At 43.1% G+C, this 25,125-nt stretch overlaps 1 protein-coding gene across 2 annotated transcripts in view; it reads right to left on the bottom strand.

Annotated features, from left to right (window-relative positions):
- The window catches only part of dyrk1b (dual-specificity tyrosine-(Y)-phosphorylation regulated kinase 1B), a 59,202-nt gene that overhangs the window by 10,401 nt on the left and 23,676 nt on the right, over window positions 1-25,125 (bottom strand). The window contains exons 1-5 of one of the 2 annotated variants that reach the window (XM_085366098.1): window positions 20,892-23,673; window positions 6,206-6,372; window positions 1,945-2,064; window positions 665-853; window positions 60-207 (exon numbers count right to left, since the gene is read on the bottom strand). In XM_085366098.1, the coding sequence (XP_085222224.1) occupies window positions 60-207; window positions 665-853; window positions 1,945-2,064; window positions 6,206-6,372; window positions 20,892-20,994 (727 nt within the window). In that variant the 5' untranslated portion in view covers window positions 20,995-23,673. Of the gene's footprint in view, window positions 1-59; window positions 208-664; window positions 854-1,944; window positions 2,065-6,205; window positions 6,373-20,891; window positions 23,674-25,125 lie in introns of those variants that run through there. The other variant, XM_085366099.1, reaches the window with a different exon arrangement.

Raw genomic sequence — 25,125 nt, 5'->3', positions numbered from 1 at the left:
GTCTGTAATGAACCAAGAGAAGCTGTGTTGTACAGCAGTGTACAGAGTGTGTATCTTACCTATGTAATATTTCATCTCAGTGTCGTGCTTGTTCATGAGCTCCAGCAGGCGTAGTTCTATCTGTGCCTGGTTCAAAAAAGCCTTTTTGTTCTTAATGATCTTAATGGCAACCCACTCCTGCTCATGGTGGTCGTAGGCCTTCACCACCTGTGGACACATGAACACATGTTACATCACAGGTAGTGAATCACTCAGTTCAAGGACAGCCAAACACTTCCTGTCTGACTTTGTCCTGTCATGTACACAATACATGTAGCCTGTGTCATAACAACAATGGCTTTGCCTTTGATTTCTTAATGTAACGCAATCTACTGATTACAATTACTGAGTGCAGCTCCCTGTAAGAGCACGTTGGTTTGTTTGCTGTAATCAGTGACCTTCAGATGTGCTGCTGGCTGTCGCTGGGTTAGCCATACCGACGCTTTAGCTCTGTACATGACAGCTTTTACTAATCCTTCACACAGAGTTTACTTTCAACTTTTCACAGAGACACGGCCAAATTTCACTAACGGCAGAAGCCGTCAAATAACTTTAGTTCAGACATTTTGGACTTTGCGTCCGCAGTAGTAACAGAAGTGGAGAATGTTTCTTGTGGAGACCTCACCTGTCCGAAAGAGCCTTTCCCAATCAGTGAGTCTATCTCATAGCGGTCCAGCCACTTTTCTCCATTTTTCACAATGTAGTCATAATTGTCATCGTCATAGCCATCGTTATAGATTTTTCTCTCCTTCTTCGTGCTGCTGTCCTCAGGAGGGACCTGCTGGGCCCGCCGCTTCTTCTTAGTATAGTACACCTGTGGACACAAACACAGCTCAGGCTCTGCTTCACAGTACATCTGAAAGCAACAAACCCAAATAACCTGTGCACCAGCAACCAGCTGTTACTGCTCTGTTCTTCTCGGGGTGTAACAGCAGAACTGCCTAGATTAGTCGTCTCTTAAGTGGATGCTGGATTTCAGTGCAAAAAATGACGTTCACATCAATGACCTGTGGCGCACAAGTATAATAATAATAATAATAATGGATTGCATTGCTTTTCGAGACCCTCAAAGCGCTTCACAATGCCACTATTCATTCACTCTCACATTCACACACTGGTGGAGGCAGCTACAGTTGTAGCCACAGCTGCCCTGGGGCAGACTGACAGAAGTGAGGCTGCCATATCGCGCCATCGGCCCCTCTGGCCAGCACCAGTAGGCGGTAGGTGAAGTGTCTTGCCCAAGGACACCACGACCGAGACTGTCCAAGCTGGGGCTCGAACCGGCAACCTTCCGGTTACAAGACGAACACCCAACTCTTGAGCCACGATCGGCCCATTTCATGGATGAAAAACTATAGATCAGCGCTGCTGAGGGTTTCCTTGCTTCAGAGAATATTTTGTTTCCTTGCTATAAAAGCTTGTTCTGTTTCGAGGTCTGCACTCTTCTGGACAGAGATCTCAGATGTCGTTTCTTGGAATCTGGTGAAGCCACTGGCCCAGTTTGGGGGTCAGTGGTCCAGTTACCACAGGCACCACTGTTGCCATCATCTTCCACGTCTTCCTGCGATCCTCACCCAGCTGTTGGCATTTCTCAACCTTCTTGTGATGCTGCTATCACTTGGTATAGCTGCATCTATCCCTCCGGTTGGTTAGCCAAGATAGCAATCTCTTTACAGTCAGTCTCCAGGAAATTTAAGGTGATGTCCTCTGAACTTTTGGACTGTGACTGTGTGTGTGGTCCAGCTTTTACAAATGCAGTGGGACCAGAATCTGTTTAGACAGTTACATTTTCCATTTTTAGGTAAATCACATGTAAGGTTTACAGTAAGTCTCCAGGAAATCATGGCGACACAATTTAAAGTACAAAATAAAAGGGTGTGTGTGTGTAATGTTACTGTTTCATACCTCATTGATGTGCTTATAAGTTTTGATGAGGTCAACAGAGAGTTTTCTCAATGGAGCGCTGGCAGGGTCTCTGAAACTAGGGGGAATTCTCCGCTGGAGTATGGTCATATCAGACAGCACCTACAGAGAACAACAACGTTTCACAAACTCGTCTCAGGTTTGATGCAGGAGATGTTCCTCATGTGTGTATCAGGACAGCTTCACACTAAAAACAAATGTGTTCATTCTGTGTGAGTGCACATCAATAACCTTTGCAGTTTGTACCAACTGTATTAGTTTGCTATTACAACTAATACATGATAAGTTGTTCCACTGCACCAACTTTTAACAAAAAACAACTCAATACAAACTAAGTTGCTGGTAGTCTGAGGGGAGCACAGACCATCAGGCAAAGCACACACTCGTTTTTTATTCACATACAGGCCAGTTTCTTAAAAGGTCAGGTAACAGAATCTGACTGACTGAGGATTTTTAAATTAAGATTTTAATACTTGGTCCTTTTTTTGACAGATTCCTCACCTCAGAAACAGAAAGAGGAGGATTACTGACTGATGTTCTGCTTGGATCAAGTGTTGTTGCAGGGAAACTGCAAAGTGCCCTCTGGTGGACAAACTATGCAACAGCAACACTCATAACACAGTTGAAGGGAGTTAGTCTCATCTTTTCTTGCTTTTTAGTTTTTATCTGTCTTCTGCTGCTCGTCTGGGTTTGGGAAGCAATGACTGTCTAGGACAAGCCTGAATCACCTCACATAGGAGGCAGAGAGAAGGTCACACAGCTGAACCACCTAAACCTGCTCCTTTACTAATTAGAGGTGTAACAACTCATATTTTGAGCCCCTCTGAGGTGTCTGAGCTCTCTAAGCAAGTGTCCAGCCAGTACCTGTAGAAATGAGACTAGTTCTGGTTAGTGACCCAGAGGTCAGGACTATATCGAGGCTTGGAACACAGCTCAGCTGGTAAACCCAGCCTGTTGGTGTTCGTTAGTCAAAAAAGGAATCTATTACACATTATTTGTTACTTTTCTTAAATGTAATGCAAGTGATCGCCACAGAGCTTCTACTTTCGAAACATGCACAGGTAGCCTGACTGCTCATTTGTTTGTCACCTGTTGAAGATCAGAAGTTTGCAAACACTCAGCTTTAACGTCACTCTGGGTTCTTGGCTAGCCTAGCGTTAGCATGAGGTCTGTGCAGATGTTTGCAGAGAGCTGAAGTTGTGTTAGCAGCACAGTGCAGCTTGCACTTTACCATAGCGCTGGCGTCCTTTAGTGTAATAAAAGCAATCTGCTGTAGACTGCTCCACCATTTTCCTCCCACTGTACATGAACTGAAATCAGCTGACCTTTAACAGGAGCGTGCAGGAAGAAAAAAAGCATCTTTGATGTTTCTTCTATCCACCCGAGTGCAGATCACCCAAGAACCTTTGTTACTTTGTAACGCATTAGAACCAACACTGCTCTTCCTAGCCTTAGTACCTGCTGAAAGTCACACTGAGGCCAGAAGAGCCACATTAGGGTAGCCACGTCGCTTGATTGCTTCTTTATAAATTCCAATGCTGGTACACTTACAAAAAGATAACGTCAGGCTCTAATATGTGGAAGAGCTTGGGACTGTGACATCACCATTTGAGTGGAATGGAAGTTCTTTACAGACTGGAGCACAATTTGTTGCTCTTTCCAGTTTGGAAGCAGCAGCAAAGAGCTAAGGTCGCAGACCAACAACAGCTTGGGCAACAGCTGGAAAAACATTACCTACAACAACATTTGGGAAAATCACAGTATTGTTACCTCTTGTAGTTTTCATGTGGTTACACAGCTGAGATGTGGCTGTTAGCTTGGTGGTTGCTACATGGCAGCATCAAAGAAACTCTATATGCTTTTGTTTTTAAAATACCGGGTACCATCAATACCTTGGACAAGTTGTTGTGGCAACCTCTGACCAGAGAACTACAAGCTGCTGCAGGTTTGTTGCACACATTACAGAGCTACGGCTCGGTCGACTGAGCCCCACACTCATGAATGTGTGCTGAAAGACATTTCTGCACTTTAACTTGTTTGATGCGTAGGTGCTCATCACAAACAGGTTCTGTGTTTGGGATCGTGAGCATCTGTAGCTGGTTCAGATGGATCTAGGGCTGTTCGATATAACCATATATATCGGATGACGATATAAAAACGTCTGTCGTTTCATTTTACGCTGTCGTTTGTTTCGTGGTGTCGCAAAATAAACCGTTTACGGCAATATTTGTTCATGGTTCTGATGGTCACTGTAGTTATTATTAATTTCTTAAAGTTCTCTCTTTCTCTTATATTTAATAAAACCACACCACGGACGGACAAGCGCCTGTTTGTATGTGTTGTGGTTAGCAACAATGACGGTAACACCATCGTGTGTCCGCATGTTTATTTTCCACATACACTTTTCAGAATAAAGCTCAAGATCCTGTTGAGACTTTTCAAAATAAACCGAATCACGTGAAAGAGCAGATTATTTATGGATGAGAAGTAAAAAAGAGCCGCCAGGTGCTAAAAAATAAAGCTTAGACTCAGACGTTAGAACAGGCTTTTCCCCGCAGCACGCCGTGTAATAAATACTCACAAAGAAACGGCGCCGTTACAACTTATGTCTAAAAATGTATCGTTTCATGCATCGGTTAAAACTCGACTCCAGCTACATGACGCACAGCTGGAAACACTTCACGCAGGTCGAGCTGCCCGAGATTCACAGAGTTTACAGAAAATGTTACATTTCTGTGATTTATATCGTTATCGGACGATAGATGTCTCATATCGGGATATGAGGTTTTGGACATATCGCACAGCCCTAGATGAACCCATCATTTTCTCCTAGATGAGGTATAACATTATTCGTTTCTGACCCATGGCATTAGCTTTCCTGAGGAATCCACGAGCAGTTAGTAACCACTATTGGATCAACTGCAGACTCCAACTTTGCTCATACTAGTTAGCGATATTTATTCATATCATTACCACTGTTCACTAATGTAAACTACAGTCTGTTCTATTTAGCTGTGTGAGGAGAGCAGCAGTGCCCTTTGGCATACAGGCCGGTAGGACCTGAGATCAGGATCAGAAGCAAATTGTGTATGAGACAGCCGGGAGATGATTATGATGTGCCCTGCTGCTGCTGTCGCTTCAGTTTACAGAAGACCCACAATGCCCGGTAGCTGTTTGCTATGAAAACACCTTAAGTGTTTACATTTTGAGGGATAAGATGTGGGTGGAGACCTGGCATACAAATGTCAGTATCGATTACAGTGACCGCGAAGCAAACGTCTATCTTCTAACTTTAGCTGTACTGGGTGAATCTGTAACACATAAAGTGGAGACATCTCAAAACTGAGACCCACTGAGCCAGGAAACATATTTTAATCATCAACTTCAAAATGCCTCTGAAATCGTTCTCGTCAGCTTAGAAAAATCCTGGTTACATTTAGAGATATTTAGAGTAGTCGTGTTATCTTAAAGGTTAACCTACTTTCAGTTTGAATGGTTCTGGTTCTTATATAGCAGTAGGGTAAGTGTTAGGCATGAATAGGTTTACGTGCTTTCCTCTTTACTTTGCTGAAACCTGGTTGGAGATGTATTTCTGAACATGTTAAAATAGTATAACGACAATAACAACTGAGACAAAGAAAACAAAATAAGAATCATTATAAATCATTTACATGTTAAAAAGGCGGAGGAAGCATAAGCTTATTTAATCCCACCCTCTTTCCACTATTAAGTAACTCATAGTCTACACGTTCTCTTCCTTTTATGCATCCATCAGAAATTCTTCATTACAATTTGCTACATGATTTTTTTAATAACCCCAGTAACACCCGCATATATACACATCCCCACTGTGAACATCGTGGGTGAGAACGCCCTGCCTCCTCCCTGCAGTTCGCAGTATGTGCAAAGGAGGAACAGATCCAGATGTTTAAAGTTACAGAATACAACGCTGACCCCAGAGTGACTGTAAATCTTCACAGAGTACCCGCATCACAGCTGATGGTAACAGTAGCTACCGCAGACTTTGGCTGTGGGGGCAGTGCCTCAGGAAGTGTCCAGCTTAGGGACGGATCCTTTTGAATAGCACGTGTCATTAAACCTTCATGACCTCGCAGACATTTCATGTTCAGTAGCTCTGCAAAGCAACAACGTTTGAACATCTAAAATGAATACAAAATGTTGATGCATCCCTCTGGCACTGGCCCACAGGCATGCGTGGTGGGACTGCTGCTGCGTGTGGTACCTGCTGCTGCTCGGCCATGGAGTGGATGGAGCTGAAGGAGGGGTGTGTATGTGAGTGCTGGCTGGTCATGGCTGGCTCAGCGAGGGAGAAGCCCTGGGCAGTGGAGGAGGAGGAGGAGGAGGAGGAGGAGGAGGAGGAGGTGGGCGGACATCCTGAGCTGCTTACACCTAAGAAGACAGAGAGAGATGATTAGACAGGGGAACCCCGACACCTTTGTTTGCATTATGGGAACATCAGAACTACTATTGTTTTGTTCCTGCACGCCCATGCACCACGCTCATCACCATCAACACTGCATCCTTCATCCCACACGTCTACTATGACGTGTGGACTTGATATTGTTTTCTTATCATATTAATATAACACAATGTTCAGTTACCTTTGCAGAAAAATAACTTTCAAGCAGCTAGTTTTTACTAAGCTAATATTTGTGTTCCCTTTTGGTTGAGTAAAGAAGACGAATCAGCAGTTTCACAGAGAACAGCTCACAACAGAGATTTTAAACTCTGAAGCTTCTAACTGGACCAAGTCCAAATATTATGTGTGAAACTTTTTACACCATCAGACAAGGACGTGTATCTGAACCAGTGGAAAAAACCTCACAAGACTATGTCTACAGTAGGCTGCTACGATTCGTCGCCATAATCTATGATGTCATACTTAAAACCAGGTGAATGTGTTTTTGTGACTGCAGTTACACTACAGGAAGCCGTGGGGCAGTATCGCCTGTATCGTCTGCGAACCGCCAAACAGGAGGAAGAAAAAGGATTTCCCAAAAACTACGTGACTGTGCACGCTGCTGCAGCGCACGAGCATTTAAACACGGCACGCTGGAGCATCAGCTCTGAACGCTCACGCTGACACCTTCATGTTTGTGTACGGTCATTTCATCTGAGGTTTTGTTCTTCTCTGCTTGATTCTGAATAGCAAACCTCTTCCACCTCACGTTAGCTTGTTAATCTGTGGGTCGGCCTATATCATTAATTAATTATATATATAATCAGTTAAGCAATTTAATTGGTGTTGAACACTACACCTTCTGGAGGCGTACAGATGGGTTTGTCCTGTAAAGAGGCTCATGCACCAAGTCATCTCACACATGGTTATCAGCAGCTGGGAACGCTGCAGTTGTGAATTCACGACCGGAATCATCTGTGAACTTTGGAAACTGGACAAAAAATTATATTTAAATTTTTAAGTTGAAGTTTGAACTTAAGAACAGAACATCCATAGTTTCCTATCTGCACATTACTTTTGTTTAAGTACTACTCACGCTTTGATTTGTATTACCTAATAATTAATTTGCTGTGGGATGAGACAACAGGGCGATATTTACAGGGGGGCAGCCTACAACAGGAGGTTACAGTTGACTAATCGACCGATCCAAGAACAATTAGGCAGATTAGCTGACTATCAACATAATCGTTAGTTGCAGCCCTCGTTTACAGCTGCTGCATAGCTAAAGCAACCACCTAACTGGATAATCTGCCACACCCCTAGATTGGTCTTTTCCACACGTAATCAGCCTTTTCTCCTGATTGCATGTGTTACTTCATGGTCAGAGTCCATATTTGGCTGAGACTGTCATTTCTATATATCGACGTTCTTGTTGTTTTAAAGTAGCCTTGAGAAATAGTTCTCCAGCTTTTCTGAAGGTCTTTCTCTGGACACGGTCTCATCTTAGTCCAGTCCTTATACCTGACCATTCCCAGAGTGTTTTGTTTGATACTTAACAGACCTGCATGTAAAAAACCCGAAGCTGGACAGTGTGTGCACATAAAGACAGCTGAGGAAAGAACCATTTTAAATGGTCTCTTCAGCTGTGTGAGCAAAACCGTGATCCCAGGTAAAACACAGTTACAGTGCTGTTTTACATTTTTCAGCAACACAGTAATGTAATGTTTTACTGTATTAAATTTAGTAATCAGATTACAGTTACAATTATGTTGTTACTTGCATTACAGGGTTCTTTGATTATCTGCATGACAAACTCAACTCCAGCTCGTTGCAGGCGTCCACGACTAATGAAGTGCTCAGACTTCTTCCATGTAACAAAGCTGGAGCCCTCCGTGCTCACTGGGAGCTCCAGCGTTGCTGTCTCCACCCTCAGACCTGTGCCTCCACACCATCCTGTCTCGGAGGCCTACAGACGATTCCTCGGACTCGATGGCTTAGTTTGTTCTCTGGCATGCACCAAAAATATTTCTTACCCAATTACTCAGTTAAACATGGGAATACTCGATTGCTGAAACAGTCAATAGCTACAAGCCTAATGTTGTCACTTAAGCCATGTTCGAGGGAAGATCCTCCCTTGCGTGCACATCATGAAACGCTGCACACGTTCTAATGAGCTCTTGAAATGGAGCACAAACGAACATTATCTTCAACATCCTTTGTCCAGTATACCCACTGCACAAACCATCAGTCCATCCAGTCCATGACCACTGCAAACTAGAAGAGGCTTAGAGGAGATCTCTGATGTAATTCCACCCCCACCTCGAACCCATATGTCACTCGTTTTGCACACCTCACCACTGTCCTCATACATGTCCTGCACCACCCTCACAATCTTCTCTGCCACTCCTCATGCAGTACAACAGTTCCTCACACAGACACAGTGAAGCTCCTTCAGACCTCTTCTATAGCTCTGCATTAATATTCCCAATGCAAACATCACATCTGTAGTTCTCAGCATCAAGCCATGCTGCTGCTCACTGATCATCGCCTCTTTTCTTAAAAGCTCCGGACATCATGGTTGTTCATGAAGACTGCCACCTTTTATTTAAATATCTCGCTCTCCAGGATTGTGTTAAGCAATATTTATCCCAAACACCTCCACAGGTATGCAATTTGGACCAATCGCCTTTCCACATTTCATAGCTGCCCTGGCTTCCCCATTTTCTACATTCATCAGCTCCTCTGTCCACTCTGTCCATCTTCTCAGCCCACTTCTGAACTTTTTTGGACTTTTCCATTTCTGTCCTTGGTCACCTGCTACACATCTTTCCCCCTCAATCTCTCTCCCTAATAATAATAAATAATTTCTGCACACCTTTTGCATGTTGCATCAGTCCTTTTGAACAGTTATTGTAGGTGTTGCCAACAGTATGCAAAGTACGTTTGCTTCTCTGGCCAAGCAACAAACAGGTGTTTGGAAGTGCAAACCAAGTGCACTGGTGCCATTTTCATATTCATTTCATTTCTGTTCATCCTTCTAGTTATGCATTTAAGGCTCAGACCCAGAGCAACAATTCAATTCATACAAACACCCGATCAGAACAATAGATCTATCAGGACGTTGTGTCTTGTGTCTGACTCCGTGAGCCTCATAGAAAGGTCAGGTAAAAATACATTTGCTGAGCGACCCTTTTATTTAAATATCACAGTTTAAGTGTCTTCAGCTCGGCCATGAACCTACTCAACATAGCACAGTAAGTCAACTAGCTACCAAAACAGGACGTGTGACTTATAATACTCCCGGTCCTTTTACATAATTAATGACGGTTTTAGAATAAACAGGGAGTGGCCCAGCTGCTGACCATGTTTCTTCCTCCAGTTAAGTCACAAGAATGAGATGAGTGATAAAGGTTGCTCTTCTTACTATTCTCAGGATGAGAGACGCAATAAGAAGCGCTCCAACATGTCTCCCTTCTGCCAGCTGGCAAATACCAAAACCAAAATAGAAAAGTGTTATTTAGATATGTGGTTAAAAATAAGGCCGCTCACTACGCAGAGTCACTAAAAATGGGATCAAATTAGAAATTCTCGGGTCTTTGCCTCCTTCAGGTGACACGCAACTCCACACGGTGCTCTGTAGATAATCAGGTCGAAACCATTCAAGAATGTTCACATCAGGTCAACGAGAGGCCAAACCAACAGAGATGTAGCTGCTGCCATCCTCTTCAGCACAGGCACGTCTTTTAAATGATACACCTACACCTAAACTAAACTAGAAAAAATCCGTTACATACAGTAGGCATTTTGACCGCGTTGTCAAGCTCTGCCCTGCACTGTCTTCATTATTCAGACAGCACAGCTAACACTGGTCTACTGGCCAGAATCTGACGTAGAGTATAAAACATCTGATTTTTACTTAAGAGAATATAATAATACTGATGGTCAAAATCATCCTTTGCTGTGTTTATTTTATTTACTTAAATATAATAATTCGATATTGTTACTTAAGATACAAATGAAAAAAGTACTCGGTACACAAAATGGGATGAAACTAAAATGGAGCAGAAAACTTCAGTGATGTAATCACACCAGCGACAAAAACAGAGGAGCTACCATGAACTCAAACGTTTACAAGTAGGGATGGCACCGGTTCTGACATAAACGGTAGTAACCAGCCGTTCTTCTCTGCGTGAGTAGCTTAATGTTGTTCGTGTGTAATTTACGTTGAGTAGGCTAACCACGTTATTACATTAATGCATGTAAGGTGAACTAGCAAACATCATCATAGCTACATGCGGCTGTCTTCTTGTTTGATGGCAGATACTCCCTTCACCCTGGCCAAAAAGGCTAAAATGACCAAAGAAAAAGTGGAAAACAGTTAAACATGAGAGGTTTTTGGACAAAGTTTGTGTTTTTTCCATTGTTTAAGCACTGCTTCCTCTAGTAAGCGTGCAGTGATAGGAAGCTACCGCAAGTAAGAAATGGAAATACTGTTTGGGAATGCAACTGGAATTACTTATCTCAATATGGAGCCTGGATCTGTATCCCTCTTTACAAAGTGTAAACTGTGATGCATTAGACACAGTAGGCAGTGCACCAGAAATGATGATAGGTGGCTAGCATATTAGAAGACGATTAAGACTCAACTGAACCTGGTGAAAGCAAAGTTTTAACTCCAAATCACAGGAAGTACTGAGAGCTGACTAGTTTAAGTTTAAGAAACAACATGTTGTTAGTGGAGGTGCCCAGTGTTGATTGGCCCATCCTCTGATGAGAATACAGGTCAGAAAAGCTAAAGCTGCTGATTGTGGGCCTCATGGAAAAGGCCAAACATCAGTTTAGATCATCATGGTAATGGCAAGTGGTTCTTATTTAGTGCTTTTCTACTCTATGTGAGCACTCAAAGCGCTTTACAACAACAATTTGGAAAGCAGCAGTCATGCTTAAAGTCCAGCGTTCACTACATCAAAGTAAAAGAGATTTCATGGCTTCATGGTTCAAGTATATCCACCATATCTATTTCTAATCAGGGCAAGCATGTCAACATGGAAAAACAACTTGCAATTCTAGGCTTGCCCCCACTATCACCTTCCATCCACAATATGAAGAGCTCTTCTGTTCATCGTTTTCTAAATGGCTCAATGAGAACGTAAACGGAGGTGTGCGGCTGGATGAAGGGCCTAGAAAGCTGTGAGTAGCTTCGAAGCTCTGTGCTGAACTGCGTGTGCTTGCTTGTGTGATGAGGTAGAAACAGTGATTCAGTGTGGGACTGTTGTGGTCCAGGTCCTGGCCTGCTTACAAACATGACACTCCTGGAGGGAGAGAGAGAGAATATCTGCCTAGTACTGAGAAACCTGCACAGTCTCTTTAAGAGACTGAGAGGCAGTCACAGCACTTCCTCACTCGGCCCCCCCCTCGCGCCTGTTCTGCCATTGGTTGAAGCGCGTTCTTTCTCTCTCAGCTGATTCGCTGTTGGTATCTAAGGGCTGGCTGGCCAGCACTCTATAAATAAACCCAGTGCTGTCTCAGCAGCCAGGCTACAATACTCATTAGCTACTTCTCTCTCCTCTTCTCCTTCTCCCCTGCTAAGCAAGTAGCTTCCAATAGCAGTCCTGGCTCTCAGCAACACTCTGACATACTCTCCCCTAGCAACTCAACCCACCCTACCAGCCGCTTTCTCCTCCCCCTCTTCTCCTCGTCATCTTTCCTACTTTCTCAAATCTCACTCCCTTCTGTCCTACTTATCCATCCATCATTCATTCATCCCTCACTTTCTCGCTTCACGACTTCAGTGCATCTCAAACAGCCATCTTTTCTATTCCTTTCCTGACTGCTGTTTCAATAATGAGAGAAACAAAGAGGAGTTACCTCAGGCAGCACAGCAACACACACCACAGTCAGAACAAGTTGGTCGTGTAAAGCAAACACTGTTCCCACTACAGCCCAGTGAAGAAAGGCCTCCTCATTATGGCAAACACAAAGACACCACCTTTCACCTTCTAAGGTTTGATACAATAATAGAAAATAACCTGGTCCTCAGCAGGGCTTGTGTTTGTGTGTCTGCACACCTGGCTGCAGTGAACAAAGGCGAGCACATGTGAATCCTGAGGTTTACTCTGAGCTTTGATGCTAAATTTTGTGCTGCTGAAAACAATAAGTTCTTAAGGTGTACATGTTAATAATTCATAATAATTAAATGTTCACCGCCCCAGGTCAGCGGCTCAGTTTCACTGGCCTTAAAAAAAACTGTTATTTTTGTATTCAAAAAAAGTTGTATTCATATAATATTTTATTTTATTTCACTTTAAATCTGAAAAGATAACAACACAATGTTTTGAAAAAAGCATCGAAGCAAAACGTTTTGCCTCAAAGATTTTTATAATGAATGTGTTACTCGATGAATTGTGGCGCCTTAAGTCAACGCACAGTTTAACGGTCTAGGTGATGTTAAATGGGCTGGGATTGGCATCATCTGACCAGTTACACTGGTAACTGTATCAGCAGCTGAGTGATTTTACAGTAAACTTCACTCATAGAAACATAATACAGAACGCAGCTAACACAGCTGTGTATGAGGAATGGCACGTACAGGAGTGTAGTGTTCAAAGCGCTGTATGAATGTGTGTTTGAATCGCTTTGGTCAGTAAGACTGGAAAAATAAATAAACAAATAAAGTGTGGCCTATTTAAAGGCAGCAAGAAAGCCTGCAAAAAGGTCACTTGTGTGAATTAACAGACTTCTTAATATTATTACAACTTTATCATTAATCTATGGGAGAATCTGATGGTCCCATTAAATGCATGTTCTAACTTGCACAGCTTAGTTTTTACTCTCTCGGCTGCAGCCCGATGGTGCTGAATGGTTTAAAATGTTCAAATGTTTACAAAAAAACAAATAAAATCAAGGATCCCAGCCTATGATTCAGTAGGTTGTATGATTTCAGTCTCTCACATTATTGTGGAGGAGTTCTGGTCCACTCTTCATACAGCTTTGCTTCAGTTCATTGAAACTGGTGAGCTTTGAATGAGCCATTGCATCACCTTCAGACTGATGGGCAGCAACAGCCGCTTCTCTGAGATCACTGCTGATGTTGATCAGCAAGGACCAGATTATTTTTATGATGTCTTGATGTAAAACCTTTAACATTTTACCATTAATGTGTATACACACATGCCAGCGATCAGAGTAGAGTCAGATCTATTCAACTCTACTGTACGCTGACATGACATCCAACAATAAAACACTACATGTGTTGTACCTGTACACGGAGGACTGACATGCAACTCATGGAACTAGCAGCTCATGTTCTCTTGGTATCCATCATACCACACACAGCTTCATCCTACAGAAACTGGACTTCTGTTTCTCTCTCCACAGACAGGAAGGTGGGCGAGTTAGGGGAATGACATGGAGAAAAGTGACCAGGTGTACTCAAACCTGGGACCCCTTCTCTTGGTTCACACAACACTGGCTGTCAGAGAAGTAACATACCACATGTACTGTTGCTGTATTTAAAGTGTGTTGAGCAAACGGCTCCTTTTTTGTTTGCACTATGACGACCACAAATTTCTTGCTTGTGTAAAAATCTGGTAAATGAACTGCAAATAACGCTTTTCTACTCTGAGCATTTGCTTTAGTCAACTTGCCTCAGACATTCCCACAAAATCCTTTTTCTATGCGAGTGCCTTCCATCTACCATTCACAGACATTCATACTCTGATGGATGCATCAGACAGCAACTTGGATTTAGTATCCTTCCCAAGGATATTTGGGATGCAGACTGGAGCAGCCAGGGATCGAACCACCAACCTTCTGATTAGCAGATGATGTGCTTTACCTCCTGAGCTACAGCCCCCCCCCCCAAAAACCCCTCTAAAACGTGGCAATAATTATGATGAAAGCAAATGATAAATAAACCCAGGAAATGTCCTCTACCTGCCACACACATCTGAACAAAGATGATAAAGTCTGAGGTGGATGGCCATACATCAATATCGCTGGGCTTCTTTTCTAACCACCAATGTTCACTCTAATAATGCTAATGCATTACTCTGGTACAAGAGCCTCTCACCGTCTGTACAGACTTATTTTGCACTTGAAAATGGGGCTAATTCTTGAGTCTGTTATCCACTCTGTCCCAAGCTTTTAACACAGACATTAGAGTTTATTAGGAATGCCATATTTGTAGGTTGATGCTGTGTGACTGTAACTGTAACATGCCAGCAGATGGCAGACTGTTACACCTACTGTGTGTGCCACTAGCACAACAAGAGTTATGGATTTCAATTCTGTGAATGCTTTACATAAGTGACACAGCTGGTTCCTGAAGTAGTCCTACAGGCACTCCATACACAACAGATAATTACAAAGAAACACAGCTACTGCTCTGAGCAAACAGGTCCATGAAATCCTTGGAATGTTCCACACAGTCGCTCTGCACCTGTTGTTTGGGACAACAGCGCACTGTAGTCAAGAAGCACCAGCATGTAGTGAGTTTGAAAAGGTAGCTGATGACCCGAGATGCATCAGCTGGAACATGAGTGTGTTTGTGAACATTAGACAGAAAAGTGCATGTATGAATGTGACTGGGTCAGTGAGGCTTTCATGAAAGCACCAGTCCAATGATCATTTTTCAATCAAAAGATATTGACAAGAAACTATTTTTCAACAATTTCAAACAAGGAATTTTACACAGAAACCAAAACTATGACGACATCAGTTACCGTATTTTCACGACCATAAGGCGCACTTAAAAGTCTTAGATTTTCTTCAAAAAGTGCGGCGCGCCCTATAGCGCAGTGCGCCCTATGTGTTGTAAGGAGGACGTAGTAGAGAACACCATGAGAACGTTAAAGGGTGAAGTGTGGGCGTTGATCGTATATACCGGGACAATCGCACATACCTGTATAAAAGAACAGGTATGTGCATTATGCGGAACATCGTTGTTTTAACAACCCTGAAAATGGCAAAGAGACACGCTTACGAAGCACAGTTTAAACTGAAGGCCATCAGCTACGCGGAGGAACATGGAAATCGAGCAGCGGCGAGAGAATTTAAGATTAACGAATCGATGGTTCGCAAATGGAGGAAGCTGGAAAACAAGCTCCGGCAGGTCAAGAAGACGCAGCTGAGTTTCCGCGGACATAAGGCGAGGTGGCTCGAGTTGGAGGAAAGACTCGAGCGGTGGATCATCGAGCAAAGAGCGAGCGGGAGAAGCGTTTCGACGGTCACCATTCGGCTAAAAGCAGTTTCACTTTCACTTTTTATGAAACTGTGCCATTTTTCCATCCGGACCAGGACTACGGTAGCGCAGCAACTTCCAGCGGATTATAAGGAAAAGCTGGCCATCTTCCGCTCCTACTGCAGCAAACACATCGGCGACAAAAACATCCAGCCCAGCCACATCACAAACATGGACGAGGTCCCGCTCACTTTCGACATCCCGGTGAGTCACACTGTGGAGAAGAAGGGGACCAGCACGGTAGCGATACGCACAACGGGGTTTGAAAAGTCTTCTTTTACTGTTGTGCTTGGCTGCCATGCTAATGGACAGAAACTGCCGCCTATGGTGATTTTTAAGCGAAAGACTTTGCCTAAAGAGAAGTTTCCAGCAGAAATCATCATTAAGGCAAATGAAAAGGGCTGGATGGATGAGGAAATGATGAAAGAGTGGCTGAGGGAGGTGTATGTAAGGAGACCAGGTGGTTTTTTCCACGCAGTTTCACTAAGAGTGGAAGGCAGCGCCGGGCGAGTTACGCCACAATTTGCCAATGGATTGTAGATGCTTGGGCTAACATGTCTGCTGGCACTGTTGTTCGAGCTTTCGCAAAAGCCGGCATCATTTCCGAGGAGCTGCACGGCACGGAAAGTGACTCTGACAGTGAAGAAAGTGAACCTGGCATGTTTGATGGAGATTTAGCGCAGCTGTTCAATTCAGACACAGAGGATGAGGACTTCGATGGGTTTGATTGATGATAAAAATGTGAGTACCAAACTTTGTTTTGCTCCTGCTTTATTTTTAAATACGCACACTTGTATGCTTGTGTGTTGTTGATGATGACGATTACCGGCAATAGAAATGTGAGTAAGGTACCGAATTCAGGTTTGCTCCCGCTTTATTTTTAAATACTCATACGGTACTTGTATGCGCCCTATGATCCAGTGCGCCTTATGTGTGTGTTAAATACAGTAAGGGCACACATAACTGAGACTGCGCCTTTTAGCACAGTGCGCCTTATGGTCGTGAAAATACGGTAAATGAGGATTCAATCTAAAAGGCAGAGCACCCTAGTCTTTCATTTTGGATCCATGTGTTGGATGATGCTTTTTAGCTCCATCTGCAAAAAACATGCAAAACAAAGGAAAACAAATGAAAGAGTATGTTTAGAAAGGATAGTGTTGCACTCCTCTGGTAGTTTTCAGAGACTCTATGAATCAATGTGAACATTAACTGTTCACATTAGCAGTTTAGTAAAGGCACCTGCATGGTTGTCAGTCCTGTGGAGAAAGGACAGACAGCAGGTTGTTTTCTGTCACAAACACGCTCTGTGGGCTCCTCTTGCTTTTGCTCTTGTTGGTCCTTCAGCTGGCTGGAGAAGACTGAAGTTCTAACACGCACACAAAGCTGCGTCTACTGCAGCCACACTCTGTCCTTTCCCCACGTCAACTATGCTGTCAATCCCCTGGAATGGCACACTGCACACTCAGAATCTTTCACTCTGTGCAGCCGAATAGCAACACAAAGACACTAACGAGCAACCTTGAACCCTGATTAAGACACTGGACATTAGGTGTGAGCCATATGGCCTCAAAATAAAACCACGAGTTTTCAGGAAAAGTTTGCAACAACTTGTTTTATTGATGCGTGCAGCTTGCATTTACAAGTGCACGTTAATATAACTCATTTTGTAATGAGTTACTGTCACTGATGACACACTGCCAGGTTTGAATCGTGAACCTACTGAAATAAGCAGCAGCAGCATGATAGTGACACAGTCTTAGCTGAATGTAAGCACAAAAGCAGGTTAGATGGATTTCGCCCTGGAAATTTCCAGCAAACGTATTAAATTACTAATTAAGACTTTAATTTAACAATAAAGTAACTTCATCCTTGTAATGCTTCAGTATTGTTACAAAATACACAATCATACATGATACAATAAAAGTGAAAAATCATTTCTAGCTAGGATGTTGTCGTTTTTTTGCTCATGGATTTCCATTTCAGACATGGACATGTTTTAATGGTTTAATGCACATCTGTCAAAAACCCACCAAACCCTTTGATGATAGCATTGTATCTTCTAGATGAGGTAGGTTTCATGTGTGTGTCTGCACCTTGAAGTGTATTAGTGAATGAGTAATTTTAAAAGAGTACGTTAGGCTACAACAAAGAAAAGTGAGCGTATTAGCTAGAGCTTACACTGTGATGCTAAATGTTGTGCTGCTGCAAACAAGATGTTAGATGCTCAGGATGAATGGGAATTGTAATTCAGTGTCCAACATAAGAGCACCAGGTGCTCCAGAGTTCTACTGTCCTGCCAAAAGACTTTTCTATTTATATTGGAAAACACAGTTTTATTAATATTTGATTTCATTTAGCTTTAAAACTGAAAAACAATGTTACAAATGCTTTGAAATGTGGTCTAGTACACCCCCATCAGACTCCCCTCTACTACTGCTCTCTTAGCAACGTAGAACTTTAGGTTTTTTGATTTGACCTATTCAGAATACGTTTGGTTAGTTTCTGGTGTGACTTTGCTTGTTGCACTGTCATTTTAATTTGTTTCAATATGGGCTGAATTTCTTTTATTGTTGTAAAGTGGGTGATATTTGCACAGGAAGATTTCAGAGAACTTCCAACACAAACAACAGTTGAGCAGACATCCCAGCCTCAGTAAACATCATGGCCGTGCTGATCGGTTTGACACAGACTAAAGGAAGACGCTTCCACTCCAAGTTTTTAGCTCATTTTGGCTGTTTTACGTTGTGCCAGTTTTGTAAGCACACATTGTTATTTCATTTATGTGCGTTTGTAGTCTGACCATTCAAACTAACTGCATGCCACATTTAGCTCATTACCCATGTTAATAATCTCACGCACATCAGTGCTTTATGCACGTTGCATTCACGAGTACAGTTGATTAGAATCACCAATGAAGCTAACAGATGTCTGCACTGTGGGAGGAAGCTAAAACACTGTCCTAAACACTAATCACATCTTTTCCAAAAGTCTGCTTATTATTTTGACTTGAGTTCAATTTGTTAACTTTGATCCTCGTCTATGGGCAGTCGTGCCCTCACTTCCAAATGGCCTCTCCAAGTGTTGAGCTTTTCTCTGTAGGACACTGGCCTGTTTGTACCTCTGTATTGTGTGTCAGATATCGCCTGTCATAATACCAGGACACATTTTAGGTGATATAAACATGTCAAAACACAATATAATAGCAAGCAACGGCATCCAGTTACATTTCGTAGCGCACACAACGGCACAAGCTAAGATATTACTGAGAGACAGAAACGTGTCCGTCTCCAGTGAGCATTTAGTCAATCAAAACTGAGCTTCTTGAACAATCTCACAATACTTGGAAAAATATGCAAAAAAGTAACAAACCATGTGACTCAAACACACACTATCGAGTACAGCCTGGCTATGACAGCGTGCAAGGAAGAGATCCTGGCAGCTGCTGATGTGCAAACACAACTCCACCAAGCATCGCTGCAACATTTCAGCTAGCTGCCCTCCATATGACAGGAGGAGCAAACAGCGTGATGATGTAGTTACATGGTGCAAAAGCAGCTCGTTAAATAACTTGACCCAAAATACAGAATCAAAGCCTGAAGATATGTTTTAATTGTAATCTTATTGTGCAGATTCTTGAAGAGTTACAGAGTGAAGTTAGTTATTGTTAAACTAAAATGGCGGGATATACTTTTCCTTTAAAATTTCCTTTGTTGTCAATGTCAGTAGCTGCTGGAAAAGAAGGATGGAAAATGCAGTTTTGTTTGCACTTAAAAATACAGCTGCGCCAAGCTGCAGTTAATAACAAAACATCAGTATTTGTTTTCTATACTGTCAAACATATCACAGCTTTCCTTTAAATGCTGTAATATATATATATATATATATATATATATATATATATATATATATATATATATATATGTCAGAGATCTCTGTCCAGAAGAGCGCAGACCTAGGAACAGCTAAGATACTGTGCAGGACCCTCAAGCTCCCAGGCTGTGGTAGAGGACCCGAGCTTGAAGGATTGACTGCCCGCAGGGGCGAGTGGGGAATTTTATATATATGTATATAACAACTAAAAGCAGAAATCCAACTACAGGCCAACGTCAGGCAGCTAGCATACATATAACTGCTAGCAGTAGACAGAGATACTTGTGTAGGCTACATTAAAGGCTATACATAGGTTCACTGCACCAGCATAGATCAAGTAGAAGCATTTGCTTTTGTGTGTGTGTGTGTGTGTGTGTGTGTGTGTGTGTGTGTGTGTGTGTGTGTGTGTGCGTCTGTGTGTAATTACACAGTCGCATTTGAACCAGGTAACCTTTCATTGTCATTTGGTTTAACAAAGTCCTAAAGGCACACTAGGTCCAGACTGTCTCACGTGGTGTTGCTCATTACTATTAAAGGTCTGACTAACCAATCTTTGCTAAACATCAGGTATACATGGACTACTGAGCCTAAGAACATCAAGGCCAAACTTTGGCATGTTTAATCTCAACCCAGAGGTAATCCACTGCAAGGACTCTAGATTTACCATCAAACACGTGTGATATAGATGTTGTTCTTACAACAACAACAACAACAACAACAACAACCCACTGAGAGAAACACTGACCTGTGTGAACACATAACTCAAGTCCACTCAGGTGCAGAGTATTTGGCAGGAGTGGAACGGTGGATCAAACACAGGAAACAACAACATGAAACAACTTGCACTTGCTGGTGAATAAAATGTTATAAACTCACTGACTGGAGAAACAGCAATGAGAAGTATTAAGATGCTTTAGCGCTGACCCATCTGAAATCTTCATGCAAGTAGAAGTATTCACTACATCAGCCGGCCCTCTGGTCTAGTCCTCACAGTTGTGTTGCAAGAAGCACAGACAGACCTCAGAGCAATTATAATTCATGCTGACCATGTGCTAGAAAACAAAAGCCATTTGTTGCACTTTCTGAACACTACTAAATAAAAACTGAAAAGTTACGGCCCATCAAAACCATTCTTTTTGTTTATTTGCTTTTTTAAGCCCATCGAAACGCTAACGGTCCGACTGTAGACAGACATGTGGCCACTTTTAGAACGCCGGGGTCACACGCCAGGACCCTGACACAGTCAACGCACAATTTAAAGTCAACACATGCTCCTAACATTGTGTATATATAAATGATCACAAATGACCACACACACAGGTTACTATACTGTGAGTAAAGAAGAGTTTCCACTGTTTTGAAATCAGTGGGATTGTGTATATTCTGGTGTGTACTAACTCTTGTTCTTGCGGAGCAGGGCTGAGGCGATCCAAGGTTCTGACTGGACCATCCTGCAAGTGGGCACAGTCTGGTCTTCCACAGATGATGACGTGACAACCATGGAAATGCTTGAAAATGTCCAACGCAGCAGGGAAACAGTGTCAATCAAAACGCTGTGACAGACGAGCAGAACTCGTGCGGGTCAGGTAACTGTCATCAATCCCAGAGTTTGCTTCAAAAGTTTACATCCAACTAAAAAAGGAATCTTGACGTGGTGGGAAACCAACCAACCAACCAATCAAAAGGCACCGTCTTCTCTGGCTTGTTTTAAAAAAAATGTTTTTTTAAATCTTTTGTGACTGTGGTTTCTAAGGCAACCAAATGGTGTACAGGCAGCTTGTCTCTCGGAAGTAAAAATATAAAGGATGTAATTTCTGTCTTTTGTGGTGTTACACTATATATAGATCTCTCATGGTACATATAGATATATATTCTGTCTCTCTGCAGACATGGGAGTGGAAGGGAAAGAATATTTGGTTAGTCAGGTCAGTTTTTCGTTAGGTTGGTTTTGGCAGTTTCATGCATTCTTTCTGTGCGCTGGAGGCGTATATCACTCCAGGTCGCTGGTGACTGATCTTTCAGGTAGTCAAAAGCAAGTGTTTTATCGAATCTAGTGTCTACTGCGATCACGCGTTGAGGCCAAACGTCCCAGGGATAAAGGCATAGAGTCTCTTTGATACGTTCAGTAAGTCCTGGCCAGAATAAACCAAAAGTAAGTAGCTAGTTCTTCCGCCATTTCAGGAGCAATCCAGAACGGGCTTTGTGTCCGCTGAAGATTTGACTAGTGGAGCACAGGACTGCTAGTTTTGCCAGGTTCCTTAGACTACATGGTCAGTATGGTTCAAGCACATCTTTTATTATTTATTATTATGCAGCAGAGTATGTCCAGTTGTTGCTGTTTTTCCAGACTACTTATAAGCCACCTCAACTAGCTGTAAGTGGAACCTGTGCTAACCAGGCTCGCCAAGCATACTGCCAGGTGGACGAGCGAGGTAGGATGATAGATGGGATGGAAGAGAAGGAGATGGAGGGGAGTTGGGTTTCCAGCTGCCTGCTTTTACCCCATCCCTGACACTAAAAATAGCCCCAATTACTGGTGCTTTCTGGGGGACTCGTTGCCAGACAGAGTAGGACAGCACAGAGTGATGTGATCACTCAGACTAATCCAGTGACACAAACAGCCTGCACCGAGAAAGTCACACAGTATATTCAGCCTGAGCCCCACGGAGTCCTGTGCCGTTTCCCTTCAAAGCCTACAGCAAGAGGTGGCTGCCCTCTGTCAGGCTAAAAAGGCGCCCTTTTATTAGCCAAACAATATTAGTATACACTCAGCCTTAACAAGAAGCACTTTTTTGCGCAATCCAGTGCGCCTTGTTGCTTCAGAGGTGTGTAGCTCCACACAAAGTTACTCTAACTGTACTTGAGCATTCGCGAGTCAACGGGACCGCCGGCTGGCGCAAAGTGACGAACCACCAGCACGGGAACACTTCACCTCAGCCGAGGAACTCTTTCAGCTCCGATTCAGAAGCGGAGGAAATATCGAGAGGCAGTATAGCTCCAGCGTCTGTGCGCTGGGGCCGAATGTTCCCCGCGTTAGACAAAAGCCGACGACGGGCCGCGTTACACTCCGAAACACCGGCACAATAACACGGTCCAGGAAGAGGTCGAGTCTCTGAGGTAATTACTCGCTAGTAATATCGCAAACAACGACTGAACTGCAACAAGCCAAAACTTCAGAGTCGCCTCGGAGTAAACAAAAGAAACCAATTCCAGAGTTCCTGAGCTTGCTGCCTTTCGCTTCTTGACGGGCCCACTCGTCAGTCTGCTTCCGCTTTCTTCTCTCGCGCTTACTGTCCTCGTATACTCGTCCTTCTCAGAACGGGAAAAATAGTTTTATTCCTTCAAGGTGGAAACCTTCTCCGGGGCGATTGTGAGTCATATTTTTCGCCCGTTTCCTTCTCCGTTAGACAGAATCTGTGCGCCTCTCCCACACGCTCCCCCACCCTGCGATAGGGACTGTACCATGTGCCGGTGGCAGGGGTCGGGGCTGGTGTGTCTGGCACAGATACACCGAGTACTATTAATACCAGCAGAGCTGCGAACACAGGTTAAACACGTGGCATTGTGGACGTTCCACACAGACTGTCATATCAACTACCAAAAGTATTTCAAATAACTATACGAAACAGCATCAACAAATCAAGTGAGTTAGCGGTACAGCTGCCTTCCCTCTGACAGCAGTAGTCTGCTCCAAGCAAACCTCTCCCGTCCTGTCCATTTATAGTAACAGCGGGATATATATACTGGAAGTTTATACACAGGCATACATGGACAACGTTCACTGAAAATCGAAAAACGATTGAACATTGTATACACGGGACAGCTTTGACGGACGACTGTTTTACATAACATTAGTCCGTGTTAACAGTGTTAAAATGAGTGAAACAGATAATCTCTGTTTTACTTCAAACTACATCAACCTTAGTTTGTTCTCGGTGGACAGCAGCCTGTGAGACCGTAAAAACGAGTAGTTAAATGACAGTTTAATTAATGCGTTATTCGGTTGTCAGAAATGAACCAAATGCCACGTTTATGTTGCTACCGTGTAACACACAAAGGCTCTTTTTGTTCTGGCTTTCAAAATGTTCTAACTTCTCTGTACTCTGGCAGTCGTAGCCTCTACCCTCACTCTGCACGCACACTCTCTGTTGCTACCCGACGCCATGGCAGCTGCAACGCAATTGGCTACATAAAGTCCCATCCCCTGCTGTAATTGGGTAGCAACGGCTCTGTGGGCGGGGCGGTCGGCTTAGTTTCCCTGGGTCTCTTCTGACGGCGCGGTGCGAGGCAGTGGTGACGCGGAAATAGTTTGAAGATGTCAGGTAGAAATGGAAAGAAGGACAGGCAGACCGAAATGGTGGGGGTGGAAATACAGCGGGGGAGAGAAAGGGGCAAAAGGTTCCAATAAGCACATGGTCACTGAGTGACTTTACAGCTGAGAGGTTTGACTTGTCTTTACAAACCAGCCAAAGCTAAAAGTTGTTCCTGTTGCTATCCGAGCATTCTGGCTAAATCAAGCACAATGCTGCCTGGGAACAGCACAGTGTTAGAAACCAGCTGATAGCTCCTTGCTTTAAAATCACCCTCAAACTCAGCTGCCTCAACAAATGTGTCAGTGCTCATCAGTTTTTAGGATTTGTTTTAAATACAGGCTGACTCTCGAACTGGTGTTGAATGAAGTCATATATGGTTTTTAAAACAGTAACAGCCTAACTAGTCCACAATAGCTTTGTGTAATCACCTCCCAGTGCTTCATCATTCTAAATGTAGTGCCCTTTCAAAAGGGCAGAATCTTCTGTCACGTCTACTGGTTACTGTTGGACTTCACATCCTGATTGTTGTATTGGTGTTATATTTCTGTTATTTTGAGATGACTCCGCTTATTAGCTCCAGTATGTAATTCATTTATGGGCAAATGCTGTTGATATAGTCCTATGAAGGGCATGCTACAACAACAGACAGATACTCTAGTTCTGAACACCAAGCTAAATTTCACACCAAATGTATCAGAAAGTCCCCAATTTATGCCTTTGCAATGTTCCTCTGACTGCAGCCATCTCCAAAACACTTGGGGTCCAATTTCCCTCACAATCACATGATGAAAAACAGCAGACCAATCACAGTTAAATTAAGACAGCCTGGCTAAATAATCAAATTTGCATTTTTAAAAAAATCAATGAAAATAAAAGGCATAACAGACAAATGCAAGACAGTGGCAACAGGGTATTACATGAAGATTTATTGCTACAGGTGCTCTACTTCAAAAATGACTCATGCCCAGCTAAGGTTGACTGGGCCTGTGTAGGAACCAGTGCAATGTAAAGCATGCTACAAAGGGGAAAGTGCAGGCCCCCAAAGTTCTACAGGAAGACAGTGGTTTGGCGGGTATGATGGTTTTAGTAAATATGATCTAACCTAAAGCAAATTTCTCCTGAACAATGATTAAGCTGATATTTGGGTGCAAATGCCAGAAATCTCACTGGATCTAAAGCTGGAAATAAAAATAAGAAAAGCCCCAAACTACAAGTGGACAACGTGCCCCTCTTCAGCTGAACCATAACAAAGTGGACAGAGAAGGTGGGAAATCTTCAGTTTTGACTTTCTCCTTGACACTGGACGAGAACTTTCAGAT

This window comes from Diplotaxodon limnothrissa, linkage group LG11 (genome assembly GCF_057381915.1).
Source record: "Diplotaxodon limnothrissa isolate DT_005_m linkage group LG11, D_limnothrissa_male_GT1.1, whole genome shotgun sequence".
Classification (NCBI taxonomy): Eukaryota; Metazoa; Chordata; class Actinopteri; order Cichliformes; family Cichlidae; genus Diplotaxodon; species Diplotaxodon limnothrissa.
Note: the sequence above shows the minus strand (reverse complement) of the source record. Positions and strands in the feature narration are given on the sequence as shown.